Genomic DNA, 21,788 nt, shown 5'->3' on the forward strand with positions numbered 1-21,788 from the left:
CGAAATGTGGGTGTAGGGAAGAATGGAAAGAATTAGTTGGGTGGAGCGGAAAACGAATGAGAGAGTGAGAGAAATGGTGGGGGAGAAAGAAACACTTCTAGATATTATTGAGAAGAGGAAGAGAAACTGGTTGGGACATTGTCTAAGAAGAAATTGTATCATGAAGGACGTCCTAGAGGGTATGGTGGCAGGAAAGAGAGGGAGGGAGCGAAGGAGACTACAATTAATGGATGATATAAAAACAGAAAGATCATACATGAAGACGAAGAGTTTAGCGGAGGACCGTGGAGCATTTGCCATTTTCAGATGGCAAGTGACCTCCCAATAATGACAGAATACCTATGATGACGATGATGATTAGAACTGTCAATAGATGAATCTTCACCAGAGATGTTACATCAATATTGAAATGACAAATTATCAGAAGATAAAAGAAATGGACTTTGGGTCTTGTGTCCAGTTTGTAGCATGTGATATCAAAATGAGTGTTTTGGTGTGAGACAGACGAAGTATGTGATATTTGTTGCTGAGTTAAGTAAGAAAATACAACCATACAGCTGTAATTGATAACTAACAATATGCTATTCAGTAAAAATTATTTATCTCTTTTATTATTTTTATTGATACTTCCAGCACTATATATATCTACTGTGAGGCTATCGATATTTCGAGGCCCCATATTACCATCACAATTTAGATCTATAGACCGTCTTGTTTTGGAGTTCGTTTAGAAAATAATAATTTTGAAAAATATTTTTTTATATCTCATAATTTGAAAAATGTGATATTGATTGTAATATGCTTTAAATCTCACACAAATTTAGGTGCCAAACACTATCCCTGTCAAAAGATACAAGTGATAAACAAACCGGAGTTGTATATTATCATCTTCTCCTCTATTGGCTATCTCCTGCTTCGGTTGTTCTATTATTCTGAAGTAATTTAGGTTTCATGTAATAACTTATATGTAACTATTTCTCCTACGAATTGTATAGCTAAGCGGACACTAGCGTTGGCTACAAGATGAGTTCTTTTAGTGGCGTATATTCAGGGGTAAAATTGAGGGAGAACGCGGGGGGACGCCGTATCCTCATCTCCAAAATATCTGTACGGCGTCTCCCCAGTTCCTAAAAAATTACAATGGGTAAAGATAGACAGGGGTCGGCGTGACGTCATGCTGCTACCTACCGTCCCGCTACCTTTTCAGATCCACTTTTACCCCTGCGTATATTGGCTTGATGGCTTGGACTACCACGTCCATTAAAGGCACTCGCTAGTGACAAGAAGGGCATAGGCGTATCTAGTTCCCCTCTAGTTACGTCTATACCCTTTCTGCTGGTCTTGTTACTAGCGAGTGCCTTTGATGGACGTAGTCCCGGGTTCAATTCTCGGCGGGAGAGTGTTAAATGCTACTGATGGTTCAGATTCTACCTTAAGCTGTCGATCCTTGTCTCATGTGGCCTCGGTACTGCAAAGATACACTTCTATCGAACAAACAAATAATAATAATAATAATAAGTAAAAGTACGTAGTAGTTTGCAAATAATACTGCTACATCTAAAATACTTACCTATTTGTATGTGAATTCTAGGTGTCTGGTTTGGCACAAAAATGCTTTGATGACTTCATCGTTGAAGTTATAGTTGGACTGCTTCCGAAGTTTCTGAAGAAATGATTTTTTAATCGACACCGGAATAAACATTCTAGAATAGCGGGAAACCAGATGTACATTTATGTGTTTGAGTTGATCGACAATAAGATTTTATCCTCTTCAGTGCAGTTCTTTCTACTTACGATGACTATCTGGTATTGTCACAATTAATTAATGTAGCTAATTTAAGAATTTCAGGATCATTTGATTTATCTTGTGGTAAATGGTTAACAATATTCCACGAACTGATTTGTTCTAGAAATCAAAAACTTCTGCTCAATATATTCCACTTAACTCATTTTTCAGTCGGATTTGATCAAAATGATTGGCGTAAGATTTCAACAATATTGTGATATTCTTTTGGTAGAGTCAATAATAGTCCGGGATTATGGCTTCACTAATTTATTATAATTCTTTATAGAATTACTACAAAGTTCCTTTGTAATATACAAAATGAGTGTTTTCAATGTTTGTTCTTAGCACACGTAAAGTGGCCTCGGATGATGAAGGTTAGAATTAGCTTTGTATGGGAATCCTTTTGCTCATGCCAGCCTCCAGGGTGTCTATAGCGACTGCAGAAAATCCTAAGGAAATCGTGTTACTTCCGTACGTTGATGTTTATAAACAATGGCGCGTGTTTTACATTAGTAACATGTGCTCGAAGAAATAATACACACTGAAAGGTGGGGATCCTTATCCTTACAATATGTTTAATGCTTTGTTTGGGAAATTCGCTTTATACACCGTAAAGTAATTCACATATTTATTTTGGACTCTCAGAAATTTTCTTTATAAACTAAGAATTTCTGAGAGTCCAAAATATGTGTGAATTGAAGCCTTTTATGATCAGAAAATTATCATTAATTTCCACATAGAGTCGATCTAGTACGCTGTAACATTGTTTGTAGTGAACTTGATTTCCTTTCCTTGTTTTTAATGATAGTTCTGCTGTACTGTCCGAAAACCTCGCAGGTTTTAGTGTAATTTCAAATGAAAGGAAATCCATAGTGTCAGTACTCAGCTATGGTTTTTCTTTTAATTAAATACCTCTTGTAAATAGCATACTATGTCCATGGTTTGAAGAGTACTGTACACCACATCTACCGGTATATGTGCAAACAATCTACAGAGAAACTTCAAGTAGAAAGATATAGTGAAACTGCTAAAAGAAATTCAAAATACTTGAGCTTGCACGATTGTATCATCATCCCACTTCTCTTCACTCTCAACATTTATGATGTCTTCGAAGAAGCCAATGAGATGCTGTTTGTATTCCTTCGCTAATTTATAAGTTTAAATGTTAAATTCCATCTGGTTGGTGCTACTTTTGAAAGTTTTATTACTCATAAGTGCTTTCACATTTTCTAACGTTTTGGGAGATACTGAGAAAAAAAAAAAGTTAACCTTGAGAGTATTTTAAACAAAATATGACATTGTGGAATGGAAGAAATGGTTTGTTGGAAAATTAAATTTAGAATATGGCTGTAGTAATGAACAAGTAAAGCTTCGGGATATTTTGCTTTAACTTTTATTTTCAATCCATTAATATTTTCCGCCACTACTGATGCGCCATCACACGTCTCGTCTGTGCAATTAATTTACTACTGATATTGTATTTTCTTACAACATTTTCTACGTGCTGGAAAAAAATCAGTAGTAATTTTTTTCTGAGCTGACATCCGTAAATCCTATGAATTTCACTTGAGCATCCTCCCTGCGATCAGCATATCTCTAAATTGACTCCGAATGGAACAGTAAGTTATTTAATCAATAATCATTGACACAAAAGGTGATTTACGTATTTCAGATTTATATATCATAATACTATCATTATCATAACCCTACTTACTGCGATATCAAGTCTGTTTCGTTGTACGAACGCTGCTTATAAGGCATATTTAATAAACTTTCTGTAATACGTGAGTTGTCAATAGAAACTCCTTTTGAAGCTTGCTCTGCCATTCTTTCTCCCACAATGTCGAAACATAAGTTGAATGTTTGATGTTGACTTGATTTCACTTGATTTCAGTTTTATACTTAAACAAATCACGACTTCAAAACACAAAGTACAATTTAAATGGCCTCCTCTAGTTTACATCACTTTTTGGATCAAACGATCCAATATATTTTGGACAAACATTTCCTTGTAGACCTTATATCTGGAGAACTACATACAGTGTAGCCATATACAAACTATCATTTGGGCCGCGGTGGCTCAGTGGTAGAGCGTTTACCTCTAGTGCTTGGGGTCCCGGGTTCGAACCCAGCCCCCGCCAAGTGAACTTTGTGGTGGACAAACACCGTGTGCGTGGGTTTTCTCGGGGTTTTCCCGTTTCCTCTCACTTTCTTCATTTCACCATTTCATTCATTACTCATCATCGCCGTCTCCTTTAGCCTAACCGGCATAACCGTGGGACGTAAAACTCAAAGATTTCATTTCATTTTCCAAACTATCACTTAACTCAGTATAATGTGCTTATTACGTAAAACATACGAAAACTCGATTTAGAGGCCATTCAAAAATTTGGTGGCTCTTGATGCAGAAACTAATTATTGGCCAAGATCGCAATCTTTAACGCATTTTTCCGGATCGTACCTAAAAATTCTTGGCCAGGATCCCAATATCTTGATCCCGTTTTTGGAATCATTCAAAAAATTCTTGTTATTTATTTTTTGTTCATCTGTTTCCTATGCTCGAAAAATATTATTTTCCGATATTGTTATTTGAAAATGACATTGACAGTCTTTCACTCACTTTTAAGTTTACTTAACCACTCTACTGCACGACAAAAATAAAAACAGACACGTACTTTATTGTTTTACTTTATTTATAACTCATTTTCCTGCAAGATGTAACTCCAGCATATTATTTACCAGCATCGTCCCGAATTTGTCAGTACAGTTCCGAAAAAATGAGCCGCTCTCAAAGCGGCTCTGTCGCGACTTTAAAATATCCCAACTTCTATGTTTATTGATGAAGTTCGTAACTATTATTATCATTATTATTATTATTGTTAATGTCGGAGTTTAATTTCCACGTTATTATACGGTCTTCAAAATGAAAGAAAACTTTACAACAGACTTTCCTTTTATCAAATAGATAAATATGATTTGCTCTTCACTAGAAAGACTTGGTTTTATCTTAATAGTTACTACGGAAAAACGATCGTATATTTCTACCTTCATTTGCTGCATAAAGTGTCCCTACATTTGCTTTGAAGAGGTGGTAACTCTACTCACCAGAATAAATGGAAGTAGTGCAAGTAATAAAGAATGCTGGAATAGGCAATTATTCAATGAAGGAGCCTCAGTCTCTAAGAGCCTTCACAATGTAAAGCAACTAATGCAGTAGGTAATTATAACAGCTATACCGACCACCGTTACGTTGCGATGAAGCATACCTCTACGGAATGTGGCTCAAGATGTCCGAGACAATTCTCAGAGACCCCCAAAATGCGCTGTCATTACACGTATATATTCTCTTTACCTTTCGCTTACGCCCAAGAAACCAATTAGTATATAGGCAACTCGTTTTACCTAGCAGCCCGCTCGTGAGCTGTGGTGGAGGTGGAGCGAAGGGTAATGCACTAATAAAACTACACAATTCTTGCTGCAGTAAGTAGAGAAGTAGTTTCTGCTACGTTACCATATCGAAGATCTCTAAGGAAGCGAGATAGACTACGTGCAAAGAAGCTAATGAATGTTTATAAATACATAAAGGTCTCAGAAATTTTTATCATTTAAAGAAGGTACCGTAGTATAGAATTATCAATACAAATTAATTTATATTACAATAACTTTATTTTGTAATATTCTAGGTCTACCACCACAAAATACACCATTGAGCTCTATTCGATTTTTTGTAGATATCTTAGACAAGGCGTTTTAATCTCATTACTAAATGTTTTATTAAGAATCCTATAACGCAGCATAAGCCATTTTGCACGAAAAAGTCCACGATGGTTAGTTTACTTTTGGTGCAAGTTTTGTTCGATACAAACTTTTCCGAAGAAAGCTAGTTTTGTGAATATGCCGTTCCTTAACGTTTGAAGTATGACGATTCAATTTACAAAGTAGGAGTGAGAAAGTTTAGTGCCGTGTCCTGTACCTTCTCTAATATTAGCTGCAAACAATTGTTTACATACCCATTTATGGGTCAATCGAAATGAAGTTGTGCAAAGATGGTGAAAATGGTTGCTCGACCATCTCCAAAAATTATAATACTTTGAGTGTGACGAAGACGAACCTTGTGTATGAGAAGGTCAATAGCCTATTCACGTTGTCGTATGTACAGGTGTTCCGAAATGGCGACCATCTTTGTTGTCGATGGAGTGCCAATTTTTGCATTTGCAAGTGTCTACGAAAACAACAGTTGCTCAGGACGTACGAAGCAGACGAACATCAAACAAGAACGAATGTTTAGAGAAGAGACTTAGGCACACGAAGAATATATATTCTTGCTTCTAAATGAATAAGCAGGGTTGCAAACCAATACATGAAGTCACCAGAAAAAGTACGGACAATTACATTTTTAAAGGGGCTGTATTTTGGAATGATATAAAGTGGGGGTTCATAAGTTTTATGCTAAATATTATTGCATGTAAAGAGTCCGCAGAATTATCCAGATCTATAATATTACTGGCCCCGTAGATTTATGGGGGTCCGAAAGTTGAAGTTTGTAACTTTGATGCAATTTTTGGGGCGTAATATCTCAGGAGGGCAAAGTACTAAAAATTGATTGGCAAAGGCCACAAATTAATTCTGTATGTGAATAAACTCTTGCTAAAAAACATGATTGATATTTCATGGAGAAAAAAAGTGAGGACATGGTAAACCTCGAAGAAAGTATGTGCGGGACGATGGTCGTAGCCCGGAAATATATAAATGTTTGGATATAATTCATACTAGGTCTCAAAAATTACGCATGGTGCAGCCATTAGGCCCGTTTCTGTTTACGTTCAGTTGTGCAAAAGCTTGCAAGCGGCATTTATACCACCTTTATAGCCCCATGATCCTTGTCACGTCTATATGGTAAAGGGGTTAGCTTCCCTTTGCACTCACGACACCCATCGTCGAACTGGAAATTGGTATCAAGGCACTTGACGTATCAGCAAAGTATCATTGAAATCCAATCCTAGTTACGGAAGTTGATGTGTTCACAAACTTGCGTTATATAGGATAGATAGATGTAACGTTTATATGGTGAGGGGGTTAGTTCCCCCTTGCGCCCACGACACCTATCGTCGAACTGGACTGCGGTCTTAAGACACTTAATGTAACAGCAAAGTATCATTGAAATCCAATCCCAGTTACAGAAGGTAGTGTGGTCATTAGGTTACATCAATCTATTCTGTATAACGCAAAATTGTGAACACATTAACTTCTGTAAATGGGATTGGATTTCAATGATACTTTGCTGACATATTAAGTGCCTTAATACCGCTGCCCAGTTCGACGATGGGTGTCGTGGGTGCAAAGGGAAGCTAACCCACTCACCATATAGACGTGGCAATGATCATGGAGGTAGAAAGATGGAACAAACGTTGGTCGCAAGCTTTTGGACTACTGAACACAAACAAAACCGGGTCTAATTGTTGCACGATGCGTAGGTTTTGAGATCTAGCATGAAATATACTATCCAAACATTTATTTTTTATGGGCTACGACCATTGTCACGGACGTGCTTTCTTCGAGTTTTTACCATGTCCTCACTTTTTTCTCCATGTAATATGTCATGATTTTTTTTGCAATACTTTATTCACATACAGCATTACTTTGAGGCCGAAGCAGTAATTTTTAGTACCTTGCCCTCCTAAGATATTACGCCCCAAAGATTGCATCAAAATCACAAACTTCAACTTTCGGACCCCCATAAATCTATGGTGCAGTAGTATCATAACTCTGGGTATTTCTGCAGACTCCTTACACTCAATAGTATTCAGCACAGAACTTATGAATCCCTCATTTTATGTCATTCCAAAATACAGCCCCCTTTACAAGAATCATTTTCTGTACTTTTTCTGGTGATTTCATGTATTAGTTTGCAACCCTGTTTGTTCATTTAGAACTAAAAGTATATATTCTCCGTGTACCTCAGTCTCTTCTGTAAACATTCGTTATTCTTTGGTATTCGTCTGCTTCGTACGTCCTGAGCAACTGTTGTTTTCGTAAACGCTTGCAAATGCAAAAATCGGCACTCCACCGACAACAAAGATGGCCGCCATTCAGGAACACTTGCACATATGACAACGTGATTACTGTTATTGACCTCCTCATACATAAGGTTCGGCACACTCAAAGTTTTATAATTTTCGGAGATGGCCAAGCAACTTGCTCTGGACAAGTTCCTATGGATTGACCCTTATGAGACTTAAAGTTCGATAAAATTTAAGTAGTAAGATGATGCGAATATTGATTAAAACCTATTTTGCATATTTTCTGAAGATTTTACCACAAATTACCCTCCTTAACCACTAGAAGTACCAGCAATGTCTAACATTTATTGTTCTGAAAATTTGACTTGTTCTGTTAAGTTAGATATTTCTTTATGTTAAATACACTATTGACGTTTTTGATTATAAATTGGGACCGCGGTGGTTCAGTGATACAGCGTTCACCTCTACTGCATGGGGTCTCGGGTTCAAACTCTGCTCCCGCCAAAGTGGACAAACACCGTGTGCGTTTGTTTTCTCGGTGTTTTCCCGTTGCCTCCCACTTTCTTCATTCAACTATTTATTTAAATTTTAATCATTGTTGTCTCCTTTAGCCTTGCCGGTATAATCGTGGGACGTAAAACTCAAAAATCACATTTTCATTTTTTGATTATGATTATTTTGGAAATAATGAAATTAATCAACTAGATTTTTACTTTACAAAAATCAGATCTTGAATAAAAATATCTAATTAGGTGATTCCTTTAATTCTTATATTACTTGCTCTTTGTGTTTTGAAGTTCAAAATATTGTACACAAGAGAGAACAATGAGTTTGATTTCACTTTCTGAAACTACGGCTCACTATACAATGTGACTTCTTTTTAAACTTCTTAAACAGTGAAACTTCTTAACCAATAGATAAAAGACTACGCAATTACGTACGTAGCAAATAAGAATAGGGAAATCCTTTGTTATACACCGCAATACCAATTGATGAACAGTGTTGTCAACTTAAACCAAGTGTTACCAGAACGTACATTTTTTCAAATACCAGTACATCAGATTATTACATATTTCAAATCTACATATTCAACGAAAGCATATACAGATAATACCACATTTATTACTCAATGTTGCAAATTGAGAATATTACAACATAAAAAATACCCAAGTTTTTGGAAGCCTCTACCATATTAACTGCACAACTGAAACGAACGATGCAATACACATTCAAAGTACTTTAGCAACCCATGAACACAATATGACGTATTACGAATAAGTGAGATCGAAGTTACATGGAGGTGGAAATCTAATTTTAAAGTAGAAAGGGTTTACTTAACATAAGTATCATATCTAGTACTTATGTGATATCCAATAGAAGAATTAATTATTTTGCTATTTAAGCAATTTCATATCTCAAACCATACCAGAAATGATAAATATTTGTAAAGTTTGCAGCACTGCTTAAAATAGCATATTTGTAGAAAATGTTTATAATAATTATTGTTTACTTTTCCTTTTATAACACTACCGTAAACCGGAGTTTGGCAGTTGTACCTACAAAGTTTCGCAATCATAATTTTAAGCAGTTCTGCCAACTTTACCAATGTTTATCACATCTCCTGAACTCTCTAATTGCCCGTAAACGGCAAAATGATTTACTTCTCTATTGGAAATCATACCAATATTCAGATATGATATTTATGTTAGCATTTTATCGATATAATGCCTTTCCAAACAAAATAAAATTGAACACAATGTAACTTCGCTTCCATTTATTCGAAATACGTCACATGATGCTCATGTTATCTAACAATGAGTTGCTCTGGATTTGCATTGCTTCGTTTGTCTCAGTTGTGTCGTTAGTATGGTAGAGGCTTATATTATTTGGATAGTTTTAATACTGTAGCGCCCTTAGTACTGGCTAATTAATATTGTGTTATAGGATTTCTTTTAACATGTAGATTTGAAATTTGTAATGATCGGACGTAGTGCTATTTCAAAAACATTGAGTTGGCAAAACTGTTCATTTATCGATACTGTGGTGTGTATGCTAAATAATTTCTCCATGTTGGTATTTGCATCATACTAAACTTCAATGTTTCTTACCCATTAGTTCAGAAGTTACACAGTTGTAACAAACTAAACAAACTAAAACACCACACACATATCTATCTATCTATCTATCTATCTATCTATCTATCTATCTATCTATCTATCTATCTTCTCTCTCTCTCTCTCTCTCTCTCTCTCTCTCTCTCTCTCTATATATATATATATATATATATATATATATATATATATATATATATATATACACGGTGATATAATACAGTATATATAAAACACTTTTCTATGTTTGGGGCGCTAAAGTAGATCATATCAGGTATCCAATTCTTGCTATCTTTTTCTGCTGATGCTTGTAGACAGAAGTGTTCTATAAGATTTCCAGTATTTATGGAAGCATAAAAATCTAGTTTTTTTTTTGTACCGTACATCGAGGATGTATTTTGAACAATGAAAAATATAGTCGATTATGTGAGTTTCTTTTAAGATTTTAGGAAAATTACAGATTTTTTAAATAACAACAATGTCCTGAAAAGTATTAGAAATATCAATACTCCCTAATGTGCGTGTACGACGTACCTTTTAGAATTAGGTGAGAAAAAATACAATTCTTAAGCATTTAGTTAATTTTTTTCAAATTTCATTAATTTAACAAATGTAAATTTATGCTGTTATGATGCGTTTTTGTACCAATAAAATTAAGTCATATTAACGGATTGACGCCAGTTACATCACATTCAATATATAAATACAAGAGCATTCGGAATTAAAACAGAATAAAGTTTTAGTTCGCACATAGTTGATAAGAATTTGATGTGAGCTGTTGGTATCTTGACGACTAAAATTTTCGAACGCGTTTCATGTGTTACTATTATGAGTGAGACGTGACGTCTTACAAGAATCACTTACATTAAGATTCCCTGAATATAGGTATAGTAAACCATTGGATGTGGGTAATATACCTAGGTATTTTATATGGTTTCTTTAACTTTCGAAAGTTCAACTGTGTCCTCAGATATCATAACGGTGACTAAATTCTCGGCAGCACAAAGTGATGAAATTTTGCACAGTGATATAAGTCGGATGATAATACAATATATACAATATACATTTTTGAGTAAACATCAAGTTTCGTGAAGCTTGCAGGAAAAGAAACAAAGAAAATTCTACAGGGATAGAATATTTATTTCATTAATATGATTAAATATTAGAAAACTAAACAAAATAGAAATATTTTTAGGTACATACTTTTTATAATACAATAAATATAAATATATTTTTAAGAAACGCTTTCTTTAAAAAAAAACAAACTAAATAAACAATTCGCAATAAAGGCAAAAATTAATCCTGTTTTGAAAATACACTTTTAAAATGTCTATTTATGTAGGAGTAAAAAAATCATTGTAAGCACTCTTATATACAATTAACTTACAAATTCTTCAATTCTTGTTTAATATGATGTGTATGTAAAACTTAATTTATAACAATAATATTATATAACATTATTTTTATGTCAGATTTGAAGAATTTATCAAATGATTACAAGCACTCTCCATGTTTTTCTTTTTAGTCATGCATAAATGAGCTTTTAAAAGTTACTTTTTGCAAACAGAATTATTTAGTTACAAAAACAAATACTGTATGCTAATTCTACAACACATTACTTTGTGTACTTACCTTATAAACATCCAACTGTCCACAAAAAATATCAAATTGCTGGTAGAGATTTTGTAACATATTAATCACCATCATTGGAGTTGTAGTGGAGCAAATAGACGTGAATCCAACTATATCACTGAACAACATGGATACATTATCATGAGTCTCTGCTTCTATGGATTCTCCTAAATAAAGGAAAAAGAAGCCATTTTTTTAAAATAGAGAAATACAATAAATACTATAGAGTATACTTGTTGCTGTGAGATTTTCATTTTATTGTTCTTATTTACTGCTCTTTTAAGATGAAATTTACCACATATATGCCTTTGCCGATTATACACATATTAACATTATAAGAAATACCGGGCGAATTCGTTATCAAATTATGTTAATAGAACAAAATATTTATAGACACGCGACAATAATTTTGGACATGAGTGTACTTTTGATCTTGTTTCACAGGAACTCAGATATTCACGGATCTACACCGGGACTGGGGATACCTAACTCCTCAGTTTTTTGAATAAGAAAAATAATTGAAACTATTATTAATATATTTTTGAAAGTTTTTCTGTTATGCAAAGTGTAAAACAATACTTGAGCTTCGCAATGTGAACGTTCAATCTAGCCATAGTATCAATCGGGAGAGTGTTAAGTTGGAAAATTCTACAGGGCCCATGAAAAATTGTAAACTCGTGATATACCTATCATAGTGTTGGGTATGGCTGGCTCCTCTAGATTTTACCTTCTAGATCCACCACTGAGCTAAGGTAATTCATTCTATATTTGACAGTGAAGTTAGTTATACGAATTTCTATGCCAAGTCGAGACAATCATTCACTGTGTGATATATGTCATGGAGACAATCAACTGTTATTCGGCATAGCCTGAGTAGTAAAAGACCCGAATCAGGCATTATTTTAAACTATATCGTTTTGTGCAAAACCGAGCTCGTTATTTTCTTCCTTTTTTCATTTCTTCAACTAAAGAAATTTAATTTTCTGACACGAAGCCCAGAGAAAATCAGCTGAGACTAGTGAGAAACAAACAAACAAACAAAAAAAGTAAAAATTGTATAATTCACACAACACTTTATAATTGATTATTATTTTGTTAGCTAATCTACGTATTTATAATAAAAAATCATCTCAGTCCATGAGTAACGCTAATTCAAAATAGTTAACAATCGTCGCTCCGCTACGTTTGTTGTCTGCCTTTATTTGAAAATGCATAGTGATTATACTGAACATGGACGTGCTTTGCTATTTACTATTAGCACGAGAACTGCATTAAATGCAAATAAGGTTGTAATCTCTTATATAAAATCCACAATTATTTACTCTATGCCAACTATAATTCCTACTATAAAAGGAAATCATCTCAAACTATGAGTACCGCTAATTCCTAATAGTTATCAGTTGTTCTAATATGTTCGGCACGTATGTTGCTGCCAACAGATATAAAACGACATGACCTTGAGTTGGCTTCACACGGCATCCAATTGACTTTGAGAGGTGTTGACAATTCGCAACAAGCAGTTCTGCGCCCTGACTTCTCGCGCTACTGCGAATCTTGACAAAACCAGACGCGCTACTTAGAAATATTGTAAGTAGAGAAAAGAATTACAAACACATACGTAAAAACTACATCTTTTTATGAAAACTGGTTGTCATAATACTCGCTTTGAAAGGTTTCCATATAAAACAATTAGTAAAACGAGCGTTTGAGTCAGGTGTCTAATTTCCAGTGGATTTTTGTTTCGATTTGGAAATAGAACTTACAACTTTTACTACAGGATAATCAGGGATGTAGGCAGCAGGTCGTTCTAGAGGAACATTACTTTCAGGAGGAGGCAGGCTTTCACATATTAAAAGCAGAACAAATGACCTCTTTCAGAATATGAAAACAATTTAACTCGCCATACGTACATACATACATACATACATACTATACACATATTATATTTCCACGATGCTACCTTATCAAAAGACAAATATTGAAGTTAAAACCTTGACAGTATTGAAGTTAAAACCCGGATTGTAAAAGACGAATCAATAAGCAATTCATAAGAAAACAAATCCTGTTTATGGCAGTCTATAACTTGTTTGATTTTGTCTTTATGTCGGTTAAAATAGTAAAGGAAAAAAACTCGAAAAAAATATCAGATATTATTAAGCAAAAATATAGTAGTGAATTCACACGTTGTGTGCCCAGTTAGAGAAATGTGAATATAAAACAGATGATTAATTTTAGTTGTTTTAATTAGGTGCAGAAACCGTATTGATGATGTTTGATTTTTTTAAATGTTCATATTTTATTATAAACGCCCTCATTTGCATTAACTATTAAATAAGTTTATTAAACATATACCAGACGAACCTCATTTCGTAGCTGAAAGTAGTTTGGGAAAAACAGGGCCCCTTTTCCCCCTTGGCTACACCCCTAAAAATAGTAAGCGAGCGAATTAAATAATATCAAGCTTCTTTGCAATCTGATTCATATTATATCTATTGTGTTCTAAAATGGCGCCCACGGACCACAGAGCAGTATTCTACAAGTCAAAATAAAACAAAATATATATAAAACTATTACTTACTTCTAGACATAGTTTTGTAAATGTAAAATAATGCATCGCTTCCATGTGCAACATCGAATTTGTTGATAATATCCTTCACATTGAAAGCCTTAGATCTGTCAAAGTTAACAGCTAGGATAATCTAATAAGACGCAGATAACACATTATGTTAAAAAAATAGTTTTTACCAGGCCACAAGTAAGAATGCTGTTACGACAGACATTTTACTGGTTTGATCACTTCGTGAAGGGAAATTTATACTGCTCATGGAAACCCATGAATTTGAAAGTTACATCTGTAGCACTGTCTTTATCACTTTCAAAGCGTTCTGTTGTTTCAGAAATTCTCTTAACCTCAGTTTCAAAGCTACTTTAATCTTATGGCTCAACAGACAAAGTTTCTCCATATTCAAAACGTATTTGATTTCATATGTAGACAAATCATGCTCTTAGAGGTAATTATTATGTGACATGTTCTGCAAGTCTAGAAATGTTTCATCAAATAGATAAAAAGAACGTTTGCACAAATCGTGCAGTGATGCAAATACTTCACCTTAACAACGATCCATTATGATAAATTTTACCAATTCCTTTGCAAGACGTTTCTTCAAGTTTTACTCGTAAGAATGTGACAAGTCAAAGCAAAACTACTGCTCGATATTCTTTTTATGTAAGATAAAAGTTTTCAATTAATTAAAATTCCACAATTTGAAAGTTCTGCTCGTCTTCCAATTATCCCATTTACAATTTTAATGTTGATTTTCCATTAAAACATGAAGGAGCAGAAGTCTAGGAATGCATTTGCATCCACTGACAATGTTCTTATTATGTTAGAAACTAAAATGAAATAAAACATGTGTGACAAAATAGAATTGGAAATTGCGATGTTGCTGAATAATAGCTTATTCTTCAATGTCACGATATTTGGGCTTGTGACAAGGTCTCGATTACCGGTCAGCGCTCAAGTAGCCCAGATTGAATGTTAAGATATGGGTCCAAATCTCATAATGCATTAGTGATAAAATTAGACGCTATAAACTCAAAATCAACAAACCAACCGTGTCGTGATATGTTTGTTTAATGATAGTAGTTTAACACATTCAACATTACTCTGCGAGTATAAGAAAGAGTAACTAATATTTTTCAGTTAATTTTTAAAATATGTGTCAGGCTACACAACTGTCATGCCAAACTGTCCAACAATTACAAGAAGTGTTAGGTGAGTCTACAGCATTTAAAATTACGGTTTATCGTTCGGTTGTTCAATTTAACACATTGGAATCATTTCACATCATGAGCGCGCGATTATTTTAAGACGAAACACACCTGCTGTGCTAGGCGTGATAGACTTTCTGGTAGTTTAAACGCTCTATGACTATACTTTCATTGAGTTCATCATCTCTTAGGACTGAATCAGAAAAGCAGGAGTGGATATGTTCGTGGATCCCTGTTGTGATATTTAGCCTTAATACGATACTGCTAAGTATAGCAGTTGGAATATTGCAATACGTGTTAAACGGACATACATACATATACGTATTATCTTAATTTGTCTAACAGACATATCTGACATTGAAGTGTGGGCATTTAATGTAACAATTTGGTAATTTATTTAATAAATTAAAACAAACTATTGGAGAAATATTCATTATTGGTGATACATGTTCATGTTTTAACAAGAATTTTAGGAATGATATCAGAAAAAAGATGCACCAAAAGATTGTAATCTTGGCCACTAATTACTTTTTGGATCAGGCGCTACAAAATTTTTGAATCTCTCTTAAATCAAATTTTCGTAATTTTCACGGAATAAGCACATCATACTGATAGATTGGGTTTGGCTACACTATATGTAGTTCTTCAGATATAATGCGTACAAGAAATTTTTTGATTTAAATACTATATTGGAACTTTTGAAGCAGTTTTCGATCAGAGACCACAAAAGTTTTAAATGGCCCCTAAATAATTGATAGCTTGGGTTTGGTTGCACTGTATGTAGTTCTCCAGATGTAAGGCGTATAAGAAAAAATTTGATTGAAATATATTGGATCTTTTGATGTATTTTTATATCAGGGGTCACAAAAGTTTTGAATTGCCCCTAAACGGAATTTTCGTTTTTTCTTTTTTTAACCGAATAAGCACATCATACTGAGTTAAGTGATAGTTTGGGTTTGGCGCCATTGTATATAGTTCTCCAGATGTAAGGCCTACAAAGAATTTTTTGCTGAAATATGTTGGATCTTTTGATCAATATATATATATATATATATATATATATATATATATATATATATATATATATATATATATATATATATATATATATATAATGTGGTTTCAGTAAATAAATTAGAACAATCCCATTAACTAAAAAAAACTAGTTTTCAAACAATATAAGTAGGTGTGCGCAATTTCGAAGGCTGGACTTCGAACGATCACTGTTAAATTTTGAACATTGGTTTTTAACAGAAGCTAAGATGAACCGAACTCAGAAGGTCCAGGCGTACAAAACTCTAAAATACAGCTTTTCTTTCCTACCTGAGCTTGTAGCTAGTCGAGCTCGGCCACCAAACATAACAATCTGTATTTGTTAGTTGACGGACAAGTTGTTCACCAACTTTATTTCAGATCTTGGCAATATTCCAACAACAGGGAAAAAAAAAGTGAATGAAAGACCTGGCTGCGGCGGATATGTCCATGGGCGACTGAAATGAGGTAAAGGCGCCGCACACAAAGGATGTGATTAAAAATGTGTGTCAGCTAGTATCTACAGTGTCGTCCTGCTTCAAAGTGAAACATATTCTTTTTAAAATGTTATTTTGCTAGAATGATTATCATAATTGGTCATATTCCTTATAAACAGTTATGTATTCCATGCGAATCACCTCTAAGAATATTCGGTAAAAAGAGAATAGAGGTTTACCTGGTGTTTAATGGTTAAATGGTACTGATAAACATACGAATGACAAAATGGGGCTATAGTCATGTACCTTAAATTTGTTATTTTATTAATTCTTCCATGTCCTGAAAGAAACAGCACCGTCATTACAGATTTTGCTTGTGAGGGACGGGGTGGAAAGACAAGAGTCTTCTCCAATGTTAGATTCTCGCGTTTTTACAATGTTTGTTTAATGATAGTAGTTTAACACATTCAACATTACTCTGCGAGTATAAGAAAGAGTAACTAATATTTTTCAGTTAATTTTTAAAATATGTGTCAGGCTACACAACTGTCATGCCAAACTGTCCAACAATTACAAGAAGTGTTAGGTGAGTCTACAGCATTTAAAATTACGGTTTATCGTTCGGTTGTTCAATTTAACACATTGGAATCATTTCACATCATGAGCGCGCGATTATTTTAAGACGAAACACACCTGCTGTGCTAGGCGTGATAGACTTTCTGGTAGTTTAAACGCTCTATGACTATACTTTCATTGAGTTCATCATCTCTTAGGACTGAATCAGAAAAGCAGGAGTGGATATGTTCGTGGATCCCTGTTGTGATATTTAGCCTTAATACGATACTGCTAAGTATAGCAGTTGGAATATTGCAATACGTGTTAAACGGACATACATACATATACGTATTATCTTAATTTGTCTAACAGACATATCTGACATTGAAGTGTGGGCGTTTAATGTAACAATTTGGTAATTTATTTAATAAATTAAAACAAACTATTGGAGAAATATTCATTATTGGTGATACATGTTCATGTTTTAACAAGAATTTTAGGAATGATATCAGAAAAAAGATGCACCAAAAGATTGTAATCTTGGCCACTAATTACTTTTTGGATCAGGCGCTACAAAATTTTTGAATCTCTCTTAAATCAAATTTTCGTAATTTTCACGGAATAAGCACATCATACTGATAGATTGGGTTTGGCTACACTATATGTAGTTCTTCAGATATAATGCGTACAAGAAATTTTTTGATTTAAATACTATATTGGAACTTTTGAAGCAGTTTTCGATCAGAGACCACAAAAGTTTTAAATGGCCCCTAAATAATTGATAGCTTGGGTTTGGTTGCACTGTATGTAGTTCTCCAGATGTAAGGCGTATAAGAAAAAATTTGATTGAAATATATTGGATCTTTTGATGTATTTTTATATCAGGGGTCACAAAAGTTTTGAATTGCCCCTAAACGGAATTTTCATTTTTTCTTTTTTTAACCGAATAAGCACATCATACTGAGTTAAGTGATAGTTTGGGTTTGGCGCCATTGTATATAGTTCTCCAGATGTAAGGCCTACAAAGAATTTTTTGCTGAAATATGTTGGATCTTTTGATCAATATATATATATATATATATATATATATATATATATATATATATATATATATATATATATATATATAATGTTGTGGTTTCAGTAAATAAATTAGAACAATCCCATTAACTAAAAAAAACTAGTTTTCAAACAATATAAGTAGGTGTGCGCAATTTCGAAGGCTGGACTTCGAACGATCACTGTTAAATTTTGAACATTGGTTTTTAACAGAAGCTAAGATGAACCGAACTCAGAAGGTCCAGGCGTACAAAACTCTAAAATACAGCTTTTCTTTCCTACCTGAGCTTGTAGCTAGTCGAGCTCGGCCACCAAACATAACAATCTGTATTTGTTAGTTGACGGACAAGTTGTTCACCAACTTTATTTCAGATCTGGTCAGAAGTTACTAAGAAATAAAATACCACACACAAACCTAGGTGAGCCGAGCCTATCCCTGACTGAGCTTAGTCACTCGATATATATCAAATTTTATTCCTTAGATGTTAGGCTACTAGCCTACCTAATTTCGTTTAGATCTGTCTAGTATTTACCGACAAATGAAGTATAACATACAAACCAAGTCGAGTCTGTTCCTGGTCAAGCTTGGTCACCAAATGTAGGGATCATTATTCTTTATATTGTGAGTTACATGGCCACAAAATTTGGTTCAGATCTGGTCGCTTGTTACCGAGAAAAAAGTACTACACACACAGAGACAGACAGACCTGAAGTGAAACTATAAGCTCCTGAATGCTTACGACAGAAGCCAATAATGGTTGAGTTAAGTAACTTGATATTTCTGGTATTTATGATAAGATAGTTGACCCTTGAACCAAAAGTAATATCTTTTATAAAGGCAAACTTGCCCGACAGAGCATTTTTCATGCAGAACACCATTCATTGAAACCAATGGAGGTATTGTATAAAACTATAGCCATAAAACTATAGTCATAAACATATATTCATAAAACTATAGCATTTTTTGGATGCACTGCTTTAACTATGTCCATCATCAGCTGGATGCAGTTGCCTGATTTTGTGTATGGTCATTGTTATATGCACATATTACAAGTGTACTATGTTCCTATACTCATTTCAAGTTGTTCAACTGTTGATGTGATGATTTGCTCAGTATCACAGCTTATCTGCGATCGAAGAGCAATACTTCCATTACGAATTTGGTACAGGTTGGCGACGCGTAATATACTTAAGTCACACACACAAATCTTCTGAATCTTGCTAATTAATGTGTTTTGAAATAAGAATATTATATCTTACGTTAAAAACCAAAAACAAGAAACAATAGAAAAAAATTAATTATGTGGAAACGAGAGAAGCTTTATTTTAGATAATTGCTAGTTAATTTTCTTTGAGTGTTTTTTTCTAACTCAAGAAACAATAGTGATATCTTACAATCAAAGTACGTGAAAGGTTATCCCTAATTTAATGTAATCTCAACAGAATTGAATAGAAAATATTTAAGAAAAATAACAAAAAATAAAGCGGAAAGAAAATAATGAGAATAAAAGAGCGAAGAAAAAGAAAAAATCAAGAGAAAAAAGGGCAAGTGGAGGGTGAAATCACTAATAAGCGAAACACTTAAGGAACGTTGCTTATTAAGGAGTGAACTGTAACACAGAAATCAGAATTTAACAAGGCTTTCAATGAAGGAAGTTTTGAAAAGAAATTCCTCATCACAACAATAAAGAAAAAGCATAATTATTTTCTCTTTTCCTTCTCTAAGACACGAAAACTTTTCTGATGAAAATTGTGCATAAACTGAGACTTTTCAAGTGTTCGCTCGTTAAAGTAAGGTATTAATAATAACAATAATAATAATAAAAATAATTTCATTTGTTTACGAGCTCAATGCATTAGAGTTCCTGTTACTCAAAGTTGGCACAAACAACAAAATTAAAGAGGGAATTGAAAGAATTGTATTTAAAATATTTTCAAATCCTATTTCTCAATTAAGATTAGTCCTATATACGGTACACAGAAGTCATTGGCCAAGATTCCTAAGCATTTACGACCTCATTCCATATCAGTCTTTTCAAAAGTTGTATATCGCAAAGCAATGCTGAATATGCGTTAAGAACAACTGCTAGTGTGTTTGAAAACCTTGCACTGGATATATTATTCCAAAATGCAACATTTGCGGTACTCACACATCACAAAATCAGTATGTGAAATGCAATATTAGATAATGAAACACAAATGTTGCGTTCCGTTACCGCAAATCTATACTGAATGAACTCCTAGTAATATTTTCGCAAGTTAGGCTCTCTATACACTATAGGATAGATCCTAGGAAATCTCTTATAATTTGTCCTAGAGTCAAAATCTCAACGTGTATAGCATCAGATCGCATGTCATTTCCTGTGTTCTGAACAATCCTATGAGATTTCTCTTGTTTAGAGCACGCTTTATTTTGGAAAGAAAATTCGTAAGATTTCGATTTAAGCGACATCAGGTGAGAGCAGATGAAAACAAAACAAGTGAAAACACAACTGATGAGGTATCTTCTGATCGTGAAGGTTTACTTTAGGTGTACCACTCGAAATAATTGTTGAAAATTTATAATTTATCAGTTTCCTAAATGGTTTGCGTTCACCGATATGAAAATTATTCACATAGCATACAAAGAATCCCTCAAGGGGACCATCAAAAGCAATTGATAATAAATTACAATTCTTTTACGATTTGCGTACAAATACGGGGTCCGGATATATAGTATAAAAACTATAGTGCAAAAAACGCAAACCAAGCGTGCTAGGTGGCCTCTGGAAAGTACGAACGTTATCTAACCGAGTCAGGGTAGGGCGAAGCCGGAGCCCGAGCGTCACTCAGAGCGTGCGAGCGACGGAAGCAGGCTTGTCAGTGAATGTACTGAAAACGAGTGGGTTTCGGCAATGATACGAGTTTGAATAGCAATTGTCATGGTATCGTGGTAGTAGCGCTCCACTTGTAAACATAAACTATAGCTTCTATAAACTATACAGAAATAAACCGGTATTGGAAAATAGTATCACCGGTTATCTTTCATATGTACCCACTTAGGTAATGTTTTGCAGAAGGGGTCCAGAAGTAGGCAAAACATACAAAATTTACAGGAGAAATGGAACATGCAAGTACTTAGACCTAACACAACCTAACCAAATCTAACCTAATGAAATTAACTAACTTAAATTAACCTAATATTAATAGAAGTAAGCGAAATTCTATCACTTTTTGGAAATTACCTGGAGCCAGATACTAATATAATCTAACGTAATATAACCGTAACTAACCTGAACCAGCCTAAACTAAACTAATCTAAATAGAAACTACCGAAATTGTAACATTTCTTAGAAAAGTTAGCTGGACTTTTCTGCTAAACATTGTCTTACACCTATTTTATCCG

At 34.0% G+C, this 21,788-nt stretch overlaps 1 protein-coding gene across 1 annotated transcript in view; it reads right to left on the minus strand.

Annotated features, from left to right (window-relative positions):
- LOC145667722 (head-specific guanylate cyclase-like) overlaps positions 1–21,788 on the minus strand; it is a 649,486-nt gene that overhangs the window by 208,647 nt on the left and 419,051 nt on the right. The window contains exon 7 of the mRNA XM_081735178.1: positions 11,550–11,716. Coding sequence (XP_081591304.1) covers positions 11,550–11,716 — 167 coding nt within the window. The remainder of the gene's footprint in view (positions 1–11,549; positions 11,717–21,788) is intronic.

This window comes from Thermobia domestica, chromosome 1 (assembly GCF_964235325.1).
Source record: "Thermobia domestica chromosome 1, izTheDome1.hap1.1, whole genome shotgun sequence".
Lineage (NCBI taxonomy): Eukaryota > Metazoa > Arthropoda > Insecta > Zygentoma > Lepismatidae > Thermobia > Thermobia domestica.